Source organism: Staurois parvus, unplaced genomic scaffold (assembly GCF_062004578.1).
Source record: "Staurois parvus isolate SC_StPar_1 unplaced genomic scaffold, SC_StPar_1.0 ptg001157l, whole genome shotgun sequence".
Taxonomy (NCBI): Eukaryota; Metazoa; Chordata; class Amphibia; order Anura; family Ranidae; genus Staurois; species Staurois parvus.
In genome coordinates, this window is record NW_028318953.1 from 385,702 (window position 1) to 405,738 (window position 20,037).

The 20,037-nt window shown below is 44.1% G+C and overlaps 1 protein-coding gene across 3 annotated transcripts in view; it reads right to left on the bottom strand.

The window, feature by feature from the left end:
- DPF1 (double PHD fingers 1) overlaps positions 1-18,482 on the bottom strand; it is a 232,378-nt gene extending 213,896 nt beyond the window's left edge. The window contains exon 1 of one of the 3 annotated variants that reach the window (XM_089659439.1): positions 18,335-18,482. In XM_089659439.1, the coding sequence (XP_089515565.1) occupies positions 18,335-18,432 (98 nt within the window). In that variant the 5' untranslated portion in view covers positions 18,433-18,482. The remainder of the gene's footprint in view (positions 1-18,334) is intronic. The other 2 variants (XM_089659437.1, XM_089659438.1) reach the window with 2 other exon arrangements.
- Positions 18,483-20,037: the final 1,555 nt, after the last annotated feature.

The following is a 20,037-nucleotide window of genomic DNA, read 5'->3' on the forward strand; positions in this document are numbered from 1 at the left end:
AAAAAAGTATTTAGTCAGCCACCAATTGTGCAAGTTCTCCCACTTAAAAAGATGAGAGAGGCCTGTAATTGGCATCATAGGTAGACCTCAACTCTAGAGGAGATCTGCATGGAGGAATGGGCCAACATACCAGCAACAGTGTGTGCCAACCTTGTGAAGACTTACAGGAAACGTTTGACCTCTGTCATTGTCAACAAAGGATATATAACAAAGTATTGAGATGAACTTTTGATATTGACCAAATACTTATTTTCCACCATAATTTGCAAATAAATTCTTTCCAAATCAGCCAATGTGATTGTCTGGATTTTTTTTTCTCATTTTGTCTCTCATAGTTGAGGTCTACCTATGATGCCAATTACAGGCCTCTCTCATCTTTTTAAGTGGGAGAACTTGCACAATTGGTGGCTCACTAAATACTTTTTTGCCCCACTGTATATACAAGAAGAATTTAAAGGAATTGAGCAATCCATATTAATCAGAGCGATCATAAAATACTGATATCCAAGATGAGGCTGCATAGTTCAAGATTCAATGTACTGACGGCAAGAGGAGAACACCAGATCACCCTCCATATCCCTCGTATATAAGGGGCAGCCAATGAACACAGTGAACTGAGATATTCCTCGTGCTACAGTGAAGATGTCACAAGTCCCTAATGGAGAGAGGGTTTTGTCCAATTATTGTATCGAACTATAAAGATGCAACAAGTGTCACAGATCCCAATGGACCAAAAGGCTGTATCCAGCTATTTTATCAAACTGTCCAAGTATGGGGGGTGATATGATACGGATATGGATATTATATGGAGGGTGATTTGGTGTTTTCCTCTTGCCATCAGTACTATGAGACCACTCTTGCCTTTCCGATGGTTCACACCATTGAATCTTGGACTATGCAGCCTCATCTTGGATAACAGTATTTTATGATCGTTCTGATTAATATTGATTGCTCAATTCCATTAACTTCTTCTTGTACTTATGCCCCCTGAAGAAGATCAAAAAGTGGAATGATCGAAATGCGCCAGAAAAGTGCAAATGTTGTCTTGCTGCAAGGCGAAGGAAAATATCCTTGCAATAGTTATCAGAGCTAATGTTTTAAAAAATAATGTACTAATTACCAATTCCTTTATGTAATAAAGTATACGACTAAAAGAGTTCCTTTTGAGTATGTGTGATGATATGTTCGCTGCATTAAAGTTCCATGGGGGGGGGGGGGGGTTATTCTTTATCTACATTTTTTAAAGCTTTTCTTAAATCAGGGGGTTCTTTTATGTACAAGCTTAAGTTGGGCTTTATTTTTTTCTTTCAATTTACCTGATCCTTTTAAAAGCATTCCATGCATTAACATTGTCCAGGGAACTCATTACCGCACACACAAATGATGACGACTTTTGCAATTTTTTTTTTAAATTCAACACAAACATTAACATTATCAAATAAACAAGACAGAAACTTGTCAGTGCTAATATTAAAAACTGCATGTAAGGTCCCTGTATTGGGCCATCTGGCAGGAGAGCCATAGGCTCTTGGGTTGTCTATGCTACGTTTCTGTAGGAGACAACTGTGTGTTTCCAGGCTCAAACGAGTCACAGAAAATTGTCCATCAACACGAACATTATACACTAGATAGAAACCCATCAGTGCTAATATGAACAATTGCATGCAAATTTAATGAAATGAACTGTGATATTTTATCATACAATCTCGTAGATTAGGTCTACTGATGGTCAGGCACTTTAATGGGTATGGAAATAATTTTTTTTTAAAAAGAGCTATATGTAAGACAAAGATAACATGTAGACTACCACATTGGGATATACTACAAGTTCCAGCACTCAGCCATCTGGCAGGGAAGCCATAGGCTCATGGATTGTCTATGTTACATTTCTGAGGCTATGTAGGAAACAGAAGTGTCTCCAGACTCAGACAGGTCATAGATGGTTCATAGTGTACTCTCTACAGGTAGTGTGTCTCCAGGCTCACAGAAGTCACAGATGGTTTGTAGTATATTCTATATTGGTTTTATCTGCTATGTCTATCAACATAAACATTATAAACTAGATTGAAACTCATCAGGACGAATTTGAAAAATTGCATACAAGGTTCATGAAATGAGCAGTAATATTTTATCATTCGTTCTCGTAGCTTAGTTCTACCGAGGGTCGGGCAATTTAATGAGTATGGAAATAATTTAAAAAAGCTATATGTAAGACCCAGATAACACGTAGACAACCAGATTGGGATATACTACAAGTTCCAGCATTTGGCTGGCATTTGGCATCTGGAATGAACTGTGATATTTTATCATACAATCTCGTAGATTAGGTCTACTGATGGTCAGGCACTTTAATGGGTATGGAAATAATGTTTTTTAAAAAGAGCTATATGTAAGACACAGATAACACGTAGACTACCACATTGGGATATACTACAAGTTCCAGCACTCAGCCATCTGGCAGGGAAGCCATAGGCTCATGGATTGTCTATGTTACATTTCTGAGGCTATGTAGGAAACAGAAGTGTCTCCAGACTCAGACAGGTCATAGACGGTCCGTAGTATACTCTCTACAGGTATTACATCTACCATGTCTTTGAACATAAACATTTTAAACTCGATAGAAACTCGTCAATGATAATTGCATGTAAGATTCATTAAATGAGCAGCAATATTTTATCATACTATCTTGTCGCTTGGGACTGCATGGATTGGGCATTTTAATGTGTATGGAAATCTATAAAAAAGAAAAATTACAGTTGCAAGAAAAAGTATGTGAACCCCTTGGGATTACGTGGAGTTTTGCATGAATTGGGCATAAAATGTGCTCTGAACGTCACCTAAGTCACAACAATAGAAGAACACAGTCTGCTGAACATAATACTACACAAACATTAGATATTGCCATGGTTTAATTGCACATAACATGTAAACATTCACAGTGCAGGGAGGAAAAAGTATGTGAACCTTTGGACTTAATAACTGGTTGACCCTCCTTTGGCAGCAATAACCTCAACCAAACGTTTCCTGTAGTTGCAGATCAGACCTGCACAATGATCTGGAGTAATTTTGGACCACTCCTCTTCACAAAACTGTTTCAGTGTAGCAATATTCTTGGGATGTCTGGTGTGAATCGTTCTCTTAAGGTCATGCCACAACATTTCAATCGGGTTGAGGTCAGGACTCTGACTGGGCCACTCCAGAAGGTGTATTCTGTGCTGTTGCAGCCATAGTTTTGTTGAATTAATTGTATGCTTTGGGTCATTGTCCTGTTGCATCGCCCATCCTCTGCGGAGCTTTAGTTGGCGGACAGATGGTCGTACGTTTTCCTGCAAAATGTCTTGATAAACTCTGGAAATAATTTTCCCATCAATGACAACAATCCGTCCAGGCCCTGAGGCAGCAAAGCAGCCCCAAAACATGATGCTCCCTCCGCCATGTTTTACAGTGGGGATGAGGTTTTGATGTTGGTGTGCTGTGCCTTTTTTTCTCCACACATAGTGTTGTGTGTTCTTCCCAAACAACTCAATCTTGGTTTCATCTGTCCACAGTATATTTTGCCAGTAGTGCTGTGGAACATCCAGGTGCTCTTTTGCAAACTTCAAACGTGCTGCAATATTCTTTTTGGACAGCAATGGCTTCCTCCGTGGTGTCCTCCCATGTACTCCATTCTTGTTTAATGTTTTCCTTATTGTAGATGTGTCAACAAAAATGTTAGCATGTGCCAGAGATTTCTGTAGGTCTTTAGCTGACACTCTGGGATTCTTCTTTACCTCATGCAGCATTCTGCGCTGTGCTCTTGCAGTCATTTTTACAGGACGACCACGCCTAGGGAGAGTAGCAACAGTGCTAAACTTTCTCCATTTGTAGACAGTCTGTCTTACCGTGGGCACATGAACATCAAGGCTTTTGGAGATACTTTTGTAACCCTTTCCAGCTTCATGCAAGTCAATAATTCTTGATCGTAGGTCTTCTGAGAGCTCTTTTCTGCGAGGCATGGTTCACATCAGACAGTGCTTCTTGAAACCAGTAAACCCAAAACAGGTGTGTGTTTTTTAAGGGCAGGACAGCTGTCAGCAACACATCCAATATCATTACACTGATTGGAGCCAAGGTTGGCTCACTCCTGGCTCCAATTAGCTCTGGGAGAAGTCATTAAGCTAGGGCCTCACATACTTTTTCCTCCCTGCACTGTGAATGTTTACATGTTATGTGCAATTAAACCATGGCAACATCTAATGTTTGTGTAGTATTATGTTCAGCAGACTGTGTTCTTCTATTGTTGTGACTTAGATGACGTTCAGAGCATATTTTATGCCCAATTCATGCAAAACTCCACGTAGTCCCAAGGGGTTCACATACTTTTTCTTGCAACTGTACACGTAAGACTCAAATAACAAGTAGACTACCAGATTGGGATATACTACAAATTCCAGCATTTGGCCATCTGGAAAGAGAGCCATAGGCTCATGGATTGTCTTTGTTACATTTCTGTAGGAAACAGAAGTGTGTCTCCAGGCTCTGACAGGTCACAGACAATTCGAAGTACACTCTATTCAGGTATACTTTCCATGTCCATCAACACACACATTATAAACTGGAACAGAAACCTATCATTGCTAATATGAACAATTGCATCTAAGGTTCATGAAATGAGCAGTGATATTTTATCATACAATCTTGCAGGTTAGGTCTATGGAGGGTTGGGCATTTTAATTGTAATGGAAATAATACAGAAAAAACTATATGTAAAACTCAAGTAACATGTAGACTACAAGAATGGGATAAACTACAGCTCCCAGCACTCAGCAGTTCCAAAGGAGAGCCAAAGGTTCATAGATTGTCTATGTTAGGTTTCTGTAAGAAACAGAAGTGTCTCCAGGCTCAGACGGTTCACAGTATATGCTATATAGGTTTTATCTGCTATGTCTATCAACATAAACATTCAAAACTATAGAAACTTATCAGGGCTAATTTGAAAAATTGCATATAAGGTTCATGAAATGAGTTAATATTTTATAATACAATCCCGTAGCTTACGTCTACGGGGGGTCGGGCATTTAAATGGGTAATCATTTTAATGTAAGACTCAGATAACACGTAGACTGCCACATTGGGATACACTACAAATTCCAGCATTGGGCCATCTGGCAGAGGCTCATGGATTGTCTATGTTACCTTTCTGAGGCTATGTAGTTAACAGAAGTGTCTCCAGGCTCAGACAGGTCACAGACGGTTCATAGTGTACTCTCTACAGGTAGTGTGTCTCCAGGCTCACAGAAGTCACAGATGGTTTGTAGTATATTCTATATTGGTTTTGTCTGCTATGTCTATCAACATAAACATTATAAACTAGATTGAAACTCATCAGGACGAATTTGAAAAATTGCATACAAGGTTCATGAAATGAGCAGTAATATTTTATCATTCGTTCTCGTAGCTTAGTTCTACCGAGGGTCGGGCAATTTAATGAGTATGGAAATAATTTAAAAAAGCTATATGTAAGACCCAGATAACACGTAGACAACCAGATTGGGATATACTACAAGTTCCAGCATTTGGCTGGCATTTGGCATCTGGCAGGAGAGCCATAGGCTCATGGATTATCTATGTTACCTTTCTGAGGCTATGTAGATATTTATGTAGATATTTTCATCATATGGACAGAAGGTGATGAAAACCTAAAACAATTTTACTCATTGATCAACACTTTTCATCCACCAATCAAACTAAAAATGGAATACTCAAACACACACGTCAACTTCCTAGACACCACAGTATACATCAGGGGTGATATGCTTCACACCTCAATATACAGGAAACCCACTGACAGATGCAACTACCTCCACAGTTCTAGCTTCCACCCAGGGGCAGACTGACAACTCATGGGGCCCCCGGGCAATAGGGGATCATGGGGCCCCTGTATCCTCGCCCACACTCAAATCACACCCAAAAAAGCCTATGAAAGGTACCAGGGACATCTCATGGGGCCCCCTACTGACCCTGGGCCCTCGGGCATTGCCCGAGTTCCCCAATGGTCAGTCCGCCCCTGCTTCTACCCCCAACACACAAAATGTGCCATCATACACAGTCAGGCCATTAGATACCACCGAAAATGGTCTGACCCAAGAGACAGAGATACACATCTTGGGACACTAGCAGACTCCTTCCATAAGAAAGGTTACAAGGACAAAACTATCAACACCGGCACAAACACAGCCTTGAGAACCTGAAGGGAAAACCTACTTCAGTACAAAGAGAAAAAAAAACAAACAACCATGTACCTCTAGTAACCACATACAATCCAGCACTAGAAGGGATAAGAAAAATAATCAAAGATTTACAACCCATCATAACAGAGGATGGAACTCTGAAAGAAATATTCCAGCAACCCCCAATACTGGCTTTCAGACAACCCCCCAACCTCAGAAATAAACTAATCAGTAGGAAACTTCCTTCTGATTATGAGGTCACAAATAATGGAAGCAAACCCTGCAATAGAAAACGCTGCAAGCTGTGCAACCAAATCAATCCATCAAAAACTGTCAGACACTCAAAAGGGATCTTCAATATCTCCGGATCATACAGCTGCACCTCCAGTAATGTTGTGTACCTTATCCAGTGCAGAAAGTGTAGCAAAGGATCTTATGTTGGTGAAACAGGACAGGAGTTGCAAACAAGGATGAATTTGCACATACCATCAAGGAACATAAAGAAGATGACTTTTGCACACCTGTGGGACACCATTTTGCACAACTAGACCACACAATGGAAGACCTCAATGTTTTAGTTCTTAAAGGAAATTGCAAATCCATCCAGGAAAGAAAAACTTTTGAACTAAGAATGATAATTCTTTTTGACACAAGAGATAAGGGCCTTAATCTGGACATGGGATTCCTCAATCATTATCCAACAGTTTTATGACTCCCTCTGTGAGTGTTGTTCTCCCCCCCCCCCCCCAGTCTTTGCTTTTGCTTTGCTGTGTCTTATCTCTAGGCTAACCCTAGGCTTGTGTTTCTTTCTACCTTTTTTTTTTCTCATCCCCCACATCTCTTCTAACATTCTGCTAACACTTTGTAAAAGTACTGCTTGGACCTTGAAGATGGGGACATTCCCCGAAAGCTTGTCCTCCAAATTATATGTTAGTGCAAATAAAAAAAGTATCACGTCAGTACTCAATTGTATCTGAGGCTATGTAGGAAACAGAAGTGTTTCTAGGCTCAGACAGGTCACAGACAGTTTGTAGTATACGTTTTATAGCAGTGGTTCTCAACCTTCCTAATGCCGCGACCCTTTAATACAGTTCCTCATGTTGTGGTGACCCCCAACCAGGGGGCAATAGGGGATCATCAAGCCGCTGTGTCCTTGCCCAAACTCAAAAAAGCCTATGAAAAAGGGTACCAGGGGCATCTCATGGGGCCCCCCACTGACCCCGGGCCCTCGGGCAGTGCTCGAGTTTCCAAATGGTCAGTCCGCCCCTGCCCCCAACCATAAAATTATTTACCCAGTAATTATAATTCATGAAGTGTCGTTTTACCTCCAATACTGCTGCTTTCTACACAGTAGCTGCTTTTAACAGAGTAGCTGCTTTCAACACAGCAGCTGCTTTCTACACAGTAGCTGCTCTTACACATTGGAAATATGTGTTTTCCGATGGTCTTAGGTGACTCCTGTGAAAGGGTTGTTCGATCCCCAAAGGGGTCACGACCCGCAGGTTGAGAACCGCTGTTTTATATTTATATATCTGCTATCTCTATCAACACAAACTTATAAACTAGATAGAAATTCCTCAGTGCAATTTTAAAATAAATTCTTCATGAAAAGAGGAGTGATCTTTTATCATGCAATGTCGTAGATTAGGTCTACCGAGGGTAGGCAAACCATGAGCCTATGGCTTACCTTTGGAACTGCTGAGGGCTGGAACCTGTAGTATATCCCAATCTGGCAGTACATATAGCCTTTTAAAACGTATTTTTATACCCATTAAAACGCCTGGCCTTCGATAGACCTAAGCTATGAGATTGTATAATAAAAGATTACTGCTCATTTCATGAACCTTATTTGCAATCTTTCATATTAGTACCGATGGGTTTCGATCTAGTTTCTAATATTTGTGTTGATAGACATGGTAGATATAACCTATACCACAAACCTTCTGTGACCTGTCTGAGCCTGGAGACACACTTTTGTTTCCTACATATCCTCAGAAAGGTAACGTAAACGACCGATAAGCCTATGGCTCTCCTTTGCAACTGCTGAGTAAAACTCAGAAAACACGTAGAACACACCATTGGAATATACTACTGGATAGAAACCTATCATTGCGAATATGAACAATTGCATCTAAGGTACATAAAATGAGCAGTGATATTTAATCATGCAAGTTTAGGTCTACAGAGGGTTGAGCATTTTAATTGTTATGGAAATAATAAAGAAAAAGCTATATGTTAAACGTGTAAAAGTAACATGTAGACTACAAGAATGGGATAAACCACAGCTCTCAGCACTCAGCATTTCCAAAGGACAGCCATGGGCTCATGAGTTGTCTACGTTACCTTTCCAAGGCTATGTAGGAAACAGAAGTGTCTCCAGGCTCAGGCAGATAGAAGATGGTTCACAGTATAACTTTTATAAGTTATATCTGGTATGTCTATCAACACAAACATTATAAACTCGATAGAAACTCAACAGTGATAATATTTAAAAAATTGCATGTAAGGTTCATGAAATGAGCAGTGATATTTTATCATTCAATCTTGTAACTTAAGTCTACCTAGGGACGGGCATTTTAATGGGTATCGAAATAAATAAAAGATAAAGTAAAACGTGAATAACCCATAGACCAGCCTTACTCAACAAGGGTGCCCAGGCACCCTGAGGTGCCTTAAGGTTTCTTGAGGGGTGCCTTGGCAAAATGTCTAAAAATTGGCCAAAACTTGTACACAAGCCAGCGGGTGAAACAAGCCCGCCTTTTAGTGTGGATGTTGCTGCATTATATAAAACTATTAGAATAGTTTTTCACATTTTAGAATGGAGTGCCCCTTTAAAATTATAGAGTCTTGAGGCACCCCATTTTAGAATGGATTGCCTCAAGACTGTCCACAACTGTAAAGGGTGCCTTGGGACTGTCCATAACTTTAAAGGGTGCCTTGACTGAAAAAAGGTTGAGAAACCCTGACGTAGACCACCAGATTGAGATGACCTACATGTTCCAGCACTCAGTCATCTGCTAGGAGAGCCATAGGTTCAGGGAGGCATCACCAGCAAGGCTCCCACTTTTCATCCATTGCACATCAGCATCAGAGGCTGGTCATTAGCTCTGAGGAAAGGGATTCGTCCCCGAAACGCGTCAGACATTTGACCGCACTGACAGTAAGGACACCTTGCCTGCCGTTGTGGCCATTGTCATTTTTTTATGCTTTTTAGACATGCTTCGTTTGTGAGTATGTTTTTATTATTTTTTACTCTTTACAATAAACCTTGGATAATGCACTAGGTGTGTGCGCCACCTGTTTTCTCTTTATTATGTTACGATTCTGAGGCTATGTAGAAACAATTGAGTACTGTCCGTGATACTTTTTTTATTTGCACTAACATACAATTTTGAGGACAAGATTTCGGGGAATGTCCCCTTCTTCAAGGTCCAACCAGTACTATTATAGTAGATATGAAAGTACTGCTTAGACCTGAAGAAGGGGACACTCCCTGAAAGCTTGTCCTAAAAATTGTATGTTAGTGCAAATAAAAAAAGTATCTCGGACAGTACTCAATTGTTTCTGTCGCAAATGCACTAATACAGCTACAATGACCTGAGGCTATGTAGGAAACAGAAGTATCTCCAGGATCAGAAAGGTCGCAGACGGTTCGCGGTATACTCTGTACAGGTAATACATCTACCATGTCTATCAACACAGAACGCATTACAAAATACATATTGCTATTGCTATACAATGACTATTATCATAGAGCAGCGGAGGACTGCTCCACTAACAAGCACATATCCCGGTCATACCTAGCATGTTTAAGCATCAGAGGGGAACATTCACCAAATACTTGCATAATATTCTAAACACTTTATTAGAATTGAATGGGGTTCAACAACATACTCATTTTTTAACAAAAAGGTACAGCCAAAAGAAAAAGCACAGGGGCACTGGGATGCATAGCCCCTCTGCATGCACTTAATCATACTGCTGTTGCACCAGATGATCCTAGAGAGCTGTGCAGGGGGTACGTGGGTGCCGGGTATCTCATCCATACATAATACTAGTTGCAGGCACATTTTAGGCTAGATTATAGCACAGCTTAGAGCCACTTGAAAGGAGCAGAATAGAATGCAGCAATGAAAGGGTGTCCACTGGATGGTCACATGGGGTTCCATCTCTCCAGATGTGCAGAGGGAATTAAGGACAGTATGCGCTCACGATGCCTACAGTGAACATTAAGCCCTTATTTCAGCCTTTCTCAACCTTTTTAACCCTTGAAACAATGGTGAGGTCTCAGGGAACCCCTGAAGGTCAATCAGCAACAGGTTAAGGAACCCCGAGCAACCTCTTGTTTTTTACAGAACCCTGGTTAGGAATAGATCTATTTGCACCATATTGCTGTAGAGTTCCAGTACAATCAGGCGGTTTAGAAGCCTTTTTCAACCTTTTTAACCCATGAAACAATGTGGAGGTCTCAGAGAACCCCTGAAGGTCAATCAGCAACAGGTTAAGGAACCCGAGCAACCTCTTGTTTTTTACAGAACCCTGGTTAGGAATAGATCTATTTGCGCCATATTGCTGTAGACTTCCAGTACAATCAGGTGGTTATAGAAGCCTTTTTCAACCTTTTTAATCCATGAAACAATGTGGAGGTCTCAGGGAACCCCTGCTGAAAGCAATTCTTCAGGGGATCAGTGGGAAGAATGTCACTTACATTGGAAGAAAGTAAGAAAAATGCACCCCTTCCAGTGGTGGCACGCGTAGCTAGAAAGATCTTCGGTATCATGCTGCTGGTTCTGCCAGGTGGTGTTGGCCCTGGGACTATGCAGATGCAAGGTCAATCAGCAACAGGTTAAGGAACCCCGAGCAACCTCTTGTTTTCCAGAACCCTGGTTAGGAATAGATCTATTTGCACCATATTGCTGTAGAGTTCCAGTACAATCAGGTGGTTATAGAAGCCTTTCTCAACCTTTTTAATGTAGAGGAAAACCCTGAACACCTTTCAGGTTTCAGGGAACTCTTGCCAATTGTTCCTCACAGTAGATTAGCATGGTGGTCAGTTTGAAGAACACTTCTTACACTGGGGCTTAGTGGAAAGAATGCTACCTTACAGATAGATAAAACATTATTTGTGCAATCAGATCCATGTCTGAGAGCTGGAAAATACTCATTGCTCTAGAAGCTCATAGTAACCCCTGGAGTAACCCTGGGGTTCCATGGGACCGTGCTTGAGCTGGTCTATTGCTGAAGAGCTTTAATACAATCATGTAGTTAGCCTTTTTTGACCTTTTTATTGTGCATTAAACATTGAAATACCTTTCAGTTCTCAGGGAACCCTTCCCAATAATCAACTGATCTACAGGGAACCCCTGATCATAATCACTCAATCTACGGAGCACATTAGCACGGTGGTCAGAATGCCTCTTACATCAATGGGACAAATGCGACTTTACAGATAGCTAAAAAAAATTATTGGTGCAACCGGTTCCATATCTGAAAAGCAGAAATTGCTCAAGGACAACCTCTGGAGTGACTCTTAAGAGTTCCATGGAACCGAGATTGAGAGAGGCTGCTCTATTCACACCACACTGCTGTAGAGTTCCAGTACAATCAGGTGGTTCCTATATATCAACCTCGTTAATGTGGAGGAACCCTTGAAATACCTTCCAGGTCTCAGGGAACCCCTGCCAACAATCACTCTATCTACAGATCACAGTACAATAGCATGGTACTTAGTGGGGAAAATGCTACCTTACGGATAATTAAAAAATTGATTGTTGTCACCATTCCCATATCGGAGATGAAGAAATTACTTATCAAGTGGTGTTGGTCCTAAACCTATGTAGGCATCATCATATGGGGGAGGGGGGGGGGAGTCAATCAGCCACAGCTCAAGGAACACCTAGCACCTTCTGGAGGAACCATAGAACTCCATGGAACCCTGCCTGACAAGTGATGCTCTATTTCCAATATATTGCTGCACAGTTCCAGTACAATCAGGTGGTTACAGTATACAGAGGGGGTGCAGTGACAGATACAGACACACACACACATACACACACACACACACACACACACACACACATACACACACACACACACACACACACACACACACACACACATATACACATACACACATACACACACATACACACACACACACACACACATACACACACACACACACACACATACACACACATACACACACACATACACACATATACACACATACACACACACACGCACGCACACACATACACACACACGTTGACTCTCTTCCAAATCCCAGCTCCTCCTTCCATGTGACATCCTATACACCAAGTGCAGACACGGAGAACTGCTGACTAATGACAGTCAGGTGTGTCAGTACTGCATACGTGTTCCATAGCACACAGGACACATGACATGGCGCATTGCTATTACATCCAGCACTGGGAACATGTTTTAGATCATTTCCAAAACTCTTTGCAGTATCAGAGCTCATCCTGAGCCCCGGAGTCTCTCTGGACCCAAATCTCTATAAAGTCCTATTGTAACAAAACTGGAGTCAGGTGCCGAGGATCCCAGCTATTGGCCAATCCGTCCCAAATGTTCCAGCCAGAACTATGATGGATGGAGGAATGGAAGATACAGATACAGGGAGCCACAGGGAGCTACAGGGAGCCACAGGGAGCTACAGGGAGCCACAGGGAGCCTTCTACCAACAAACATTGTCAACTCAACTTCAGATTATCCATGAAAACTAGTCCTGCACTCCTACTGCCCACTGCAACATACAAGCAAGCCTACACTCATACTAACCATTGCACTATATGAAAGCAAACATACACTCCTAATACCCACTGCACTATACACAATCCAGCCTGCACTCCTACCACCCACTGCACTACACACAATCCAGCCTGCACTCCTACTACCCACTGCACTGTATACAATCCAGCCTGCACTCCTACTGCCCACTGCACTGTACACAATCCAGCCTGCACTCCTACTGCCCACTGCACTGTATACAATTCAGCCTGCACTCTTACTACCCACTGCACTACATACAATCCAGCCTGCACTCCTACTACCCACTGCACTGTATACAATCCAGCCTGCACTCCTACTGCCCACTGCACTGTATACAATCCAGCCTGCACTCCTACTGCCCACTGCACTGTACAAAATCCAGCCTGCACTCCTACTGCCCACTGCACTGTATACAATCCAGCCTGCACTCCTACTGCCCACTGCACTACATACAATCCAGCCTGCACTCCTACTACCCACTGCACTACATACAATCCAGCCTGCACTCCTACTACCCACTGTACTGTATACAATCCAGCCTGCACTCCTACTACCCACTGCACTGTATACAATCCAGCCTGCACTCCTACTACCCACTGCACTATACACAATCCAGCCTGCACTCCTACCACCCACTGCACTATACACAATCAAGCCTGCACTCCTACTACCCACTGCACTATACACAATCCAGCCTGCACTCCTACCACCCACTGCACTATACACAATCCAGCCTGCACTCCTACTACCCACTGCACTATACACAATCCAGCCTGCACTCCTACTACCCACTGCACTACAATCCAGCCTGCACTCCTACCACCCACTGCACTGTACACAATCCAGCCTGCACTCCTACTACCCACTGCACTACATACAATCCAGCCTGCACTCCTACTACCCACTGCACTACATACAATCCAGCCTGCACTCCTACTACCCACTGCACTACATACAATCCAGCCTGCACTCCTACTACCCACTGCACTACATACAATCCAGCCTGCACTCCTACTACACACTGCACTATATACAATCCAGCCTGCACTCCTACTACCCTCTGCACTATACACAATCCAGCCTGCACTCCTGCTACCCACTGCACTGTACACAATCCAGCCTGCACTCCTACTACCCACTGCACTATACACAATCCAGCTTGCACTCCTGCTACCCACTGCACTATACACAATCCAGCCTGCACTCCTACTACCCACTGCACTATACACAATCCAGCCTACACTCCTGCTACCCACTGCACTGTATACAATCCAGCCTGCACTCCTACTACCCACTGCACTGTATACAATCCAGCCTGCATTCCTACTACCCACTGCACTACATAAAATCCAGCCTGCACTCCTGCTACCCACTGCACTACGTACAATCCAGCCTGCACTCCTACTACCCACTGCACTGTATACAATCCAGCCTACACTCCTACTACCCACTGCACTATATACAATCCAGCCTGCACTCCTACTACCCACTGCACTATATACAATCCAGCCTGCACTCCTACTACCCACTGCACTACATACAATCCAGCCTGCACTCCTACTACCCACTGCACTGTATACAATCCAGCCTGCACTCCTACTGCCCACTGCACTGTATACAATCCAGCCTGCACTCCTACTGCCCACTGCACTGTACACAATCCAGCCTGCACTCCTACTGCCCACTGCACTGTATACAATCCAGCCTGCACTCCTACTGCCCACTGCACTACATACAATCCAGCCTGCACTCCTACTACCCACTGCACTACATACAATCCAGCCTGCACTCCTACTACCCACTGCACTACACACAATCCAGCCTGCACTCCTACTACCCACTGTACTGTATACAATCCAGCCTGCACTCCTACTACCCACTGCACTGTATACAATCCAGCCTGCACTCCTACTACCCACTGCACTATACACAATCCAGCCTGCACTCCTACTACCCACTGCACTATACACAATCCAGCCTGCACTCCTACTGCCCACTGCACTATACACAATCCAGCCTGCACTCCTACTACCCACTGCACTGTATATAATCCAGCCTGCACTCCTACTATCCACTGCACTGTATACAATCCAGCCTGCACTCTTACTGCCCACTGCACTGTACACAATCCAGCCTGCACTCCTACTGCCCACTGCACTGTATACAATCCAGCCTGCACTCTTACTACCCACTGCACTACATACAATCCAGCCTGCACTCCTACTACCCACTACACTGTATACAATCCAGCCTGCACTCCTACTGCCCACTGCACTGTATACAATCCAGCCTGCACTCCTACTGCCCACTGCACTGTACAAAATCCAGCCTGCACTCCTACTGCCCACTGCACTGTATACAATCCAGCCTGCACTCCTACTGCCCACTGCACTACATACAATCCAGCCTGCACTCCTACTACCCACTGCACTACATACAATCCAGCCTGCACTCCTACTACCCACTGCACTATACACAATCCAGCCTGCACTCCTACTACCCACTGTACTGTATACAATCCAGCCTGCACTCCTACTACCCACTGCACTGTATACAATCCAGCCTGCACTCCTACTACCCACTGCACTATACACAATCCAGCCTGCACTCCTACCACCCACTGCACTATACACAATCCAGCCTGCACTCCTACTACCCACTGCACTACAATCCAGCCTGCACTCCTACCACCCACTGCACTGTACACAATCCAGCCTGCACTTCTACTACCCACTGCACTACATACAATCCAGCCTGCACTCCTACTACCCACTGCACTACATACAATCCAGCCTGCACTCCTACTACCCACTGCACTACATGCAATCCAGCCTGCACTCCTACTACCCACTGCACTACATACAATCCAGCCTGCACTCCTACTACACACTGCACTATATACAATCCAGCCTGCACTCCTACTACCCTCTGCACTATATACAATCCAGCCTGAACTCCTACTACCCACTGCACTGTATACAATCTAGCCTGCACTCCTGCTACCCACTGCACTATATACAATCAAGCCTGAACTCCTACTACCCACTGCACTGTATACAATCCAGCCTGCACTCCTACTACCCACTGCACTACACACAATCCAGCCTGCACTCCTACTACCCACTGCACTATATACAATCCAGCCTGCACTCCTGCTACCCACTGCACTATACACAATCCAGCCTGCACTCCTATTACCCACTGCACTACATACAATCTAGCCTGCACTCCTACTACCCACTGCACTATATACAATCCAGCCTGAACTCCTACTACCCACTGCACTGTATACAATCCAGCCTGCACTCCTGCTACCCACTGCACTGTACACAATCCAGCCTGCACTCCTACTACCCACTGCACTATACACAATCCAGCTTGCACTCCTGCTACCCACTGCACTATACACAATCCAGCCTGCACTCCTACTACCCACTGCACTATACACAATCCAGCCTGCACTCCTGCTACCCACTGCACTGTATACAATCCAGCCTGCACTCCTACTACCCACTGCACTGTATACAATCCAGCCTGCATTCCTACTACCCACTGCACTACATAAAATCCAGCCTGCACTCCTGCTACCCACTGCACTACGTACAATCCAGCCTGCACTCCTACTACCCACTGCACTGTATACAATCCAGCCTACACTCCTACTACCCACTGCACTATATACAATCCAGCCTGCACTCCTACTACCCACTGCACTATATACAATCCAGCCTGCACTCCTACTACCCACTGCACTACATACAATCCAGCTTGCACTCCTACTACCCACTGCACTGTATACAATCCAGCCTGCACTCCTACTGCCCACTGCACTGTATACAATCCAGCCTGCACTCCTACTGCCCACTGCACTGTACACAATCCAGCCTGCACTCCTACTGCCCACTGCACTGTATACAATCCAGCCTGCACTCCTACTGCCCACTGCACTACATACAATCCAGCCTGCACTCCTACTACCCACTGCACTACATACAATCCAGCCTGCACTCCTACTACCCACTGCACTACACACAATCAAGCCTGCACTCCTACTACCCACTGCACTGTATACAATCCAGCCTGCACTCCTACTACCCACTGCACTGTATACAATCCAGCCTGCACTCCTACTACCCACTGCACTATACACAATCCAGCCTGCACTCCTACTACCCACTGCACTATACACAATCCAGCCTGCACTCCTACCACCCACTGCACTATACACAATCCAGCCTGCACTCCTACTACCCACTGCACTGTATATAATCCAGCCTGCACTCCTACTGCCCACTGCACTGTACACAATCCAGCCTGCACTCCTACTGCCCACTGCACTGTATACAATCCAGCCTGCACTCCTACTGCCCACTGCACTGTACACAATCCAGCCTGCACTCCTACTGCCCACTGCACTGTATACAATCCAGCCTGCACTCCTACTGCCCACTGCACTACATACAATCCAGCCTGCACTCCTACTACCCACTGCACTACATACAATCCAGCCTGCACTCCTACTACCCACTGCACTACACACAATCCAGCCTGCACTCCTACTACCCACTGCACTGTATACAATCCAGCCTGCACTCCTACTACCCACTGCACTGTATACAATCCAGCCTGCACTCCTACTACCCACTGCACTATACACAATCCAGCCTGCACTCCTACTACCCACTGCACTATACACAATCCAGCCTGCACTCCTACCACCCACTGCACTATACACAATCCAGCCTGCACTCCTACTACCCACTGCACTGTACACAATCCAGCCTGCACTCCTACTACCCACTGCACTGTACACAATCCAGCCTGAACTCCTACTACCCACTGCACTGTAGACAATCCAGCCTGCACTCCTACTACCCACTGCACTGTATACAATCCAGCCTGCACTCCTACTACCCACTGCACTGTATACAATCCAGCCTGCACTCCTACTGCCCACTTCACTGTACACAATCCAGCCTGCACTCCTACTGCCCACTGCACTACATACAATCCAGCCTACACTACTACTACCCACTGCACTGTATACAATCCAGCCTGCACTCCTACTACCCACTGCACTGTAGACAATCCAGCCTGCACTCCTACTACCCACTGCACTATACACAATCCAGCCTGCACTCCTACTACCCACTGCACTGTATACAATCCAGCCTGCACTCCTACTGCCCACTGCACTATGATGTGTGCATGCATTCACATGAGTGATGTATGTATCTCCATGTACACATATACGTGTGTGATATGATCATGCATGGCCACAGACAGGTCAGCACACACACATGCAGGCGGGGGGGGCACACACATGTACTCACGATTTGAGGGGGTTGTGCAGGGCTGTGTTCATGGTGCTGCCGGGTATTAAGCAGGAACACTGCAGCCCCTCTAATATCACAATACTGTACAATTTCATTCATTCTGCACACAGCAGCCAATCACAGGCCGGGCTCAGAGAAGCCGGCCGCGGGGGACGCCGGGAGTTGCAGTCCTCGGCGCTGCCGGGCTCAGTGAGGAGAGGGGAGTCAGGTGACTACGAATCCCAGAATGCCGCTCGGGAGACAGGTCTGGGAGACTGAGGGAGAAGCGGATTGGTGGAGAAGGTTAGGGTACTGTAAGAGGGGGAGGTGGGCGACAAAAGAAGGAGGGGGGGTAGAGACAGGAAGGAGGGGGGTGTAGTGGGGAGCAGAGTGGGGGGAGGAGGGAGACAGGAGAGGAGTGAGGGGGCAATACTGGGGGGGGAGGGATGTCTGGGCAATACTCAGGTATAGAGAATGAGACAGACATGTGAAGGAATGAGGCAGGTGGGAGAGGAATGGGGGGAGGAGGAGAAGAGGAACATGAAATAAACAGATGGGGACGTGGGGAGGGCAACCCAGAACCCCCCAATAATATAGGGGTGATAGGAGAGATATGTACTGGGGGGGGGGGGGGGCTGGTACAGGGACTTATACTGGGAGAGAGTCTGGTGAATGGAGGGGAGTGAGACAGAGAGAATATAAGGAGACATAAAGAACATATAGAGAGACATGTACACAGAACAGAGAACAACACGTATACAGAACATAGAACAACACGTGTATACAGAGAATATATAAATACATATATACAGAGAGACAGATACAGAGCATATAATGGGACATGTACAGAGAATATAATCATACATATACAGAGAGACATGTACACAGAACATAGAACAACACATGTATACAGAACATAGAACAACACATGGACACAGAATATATTAATACATATATACAGAGAGACAGATACAGAGGATATAATGGGACATATACTGAAAGGACATAAAGGGATACAGTGTATACAGAGAATATAAGGAGACGTACATAAAGAACATATAGAGAGACATATACATAGAACATATAACAATATATGTATACAGAGAATATATTAATACATATATACAGAGAGACAGATACAGGGGATATAATGAGACATGTACAGAGATTATAATCATACATAGACAGAAAATATAATGGGACATATACTGAAAGGATATAAAAGGATACAGTGTATACAGAGAATATAATGGGACATATACATAAAGAACATATAGAGACATATACATAGAACAACACATGTATACAGAGAATATAATAATACATATACAGAGAGACAGATATAGAGAATATAATGGGACATGTACAGAAAGGATATAAAGGGATACAGTGTATACAGAGAATATAATGGGACATATACTGAAAGGATATAAAGGGATACAGTGTATACAGAGAATATAATGGGACATGTACTGAAAGGATATAAAGGGATACAGTGTATACAGAGAATATAATGGGACATGTACTGAAAGGATATAAAGGGATACAGTGTATACAGAGAATATAATGGGACATGTACTGAAAGGATATAAAGGGATACAGTGTATACAGAGGATATAATGGGACATGTACAGAAAGGATATAAAGGGATACAGTGCATACAGAGAATATAATGGGACATGTACAGAAAGGATATAAAGGGATACAGTGCATACAGAGGA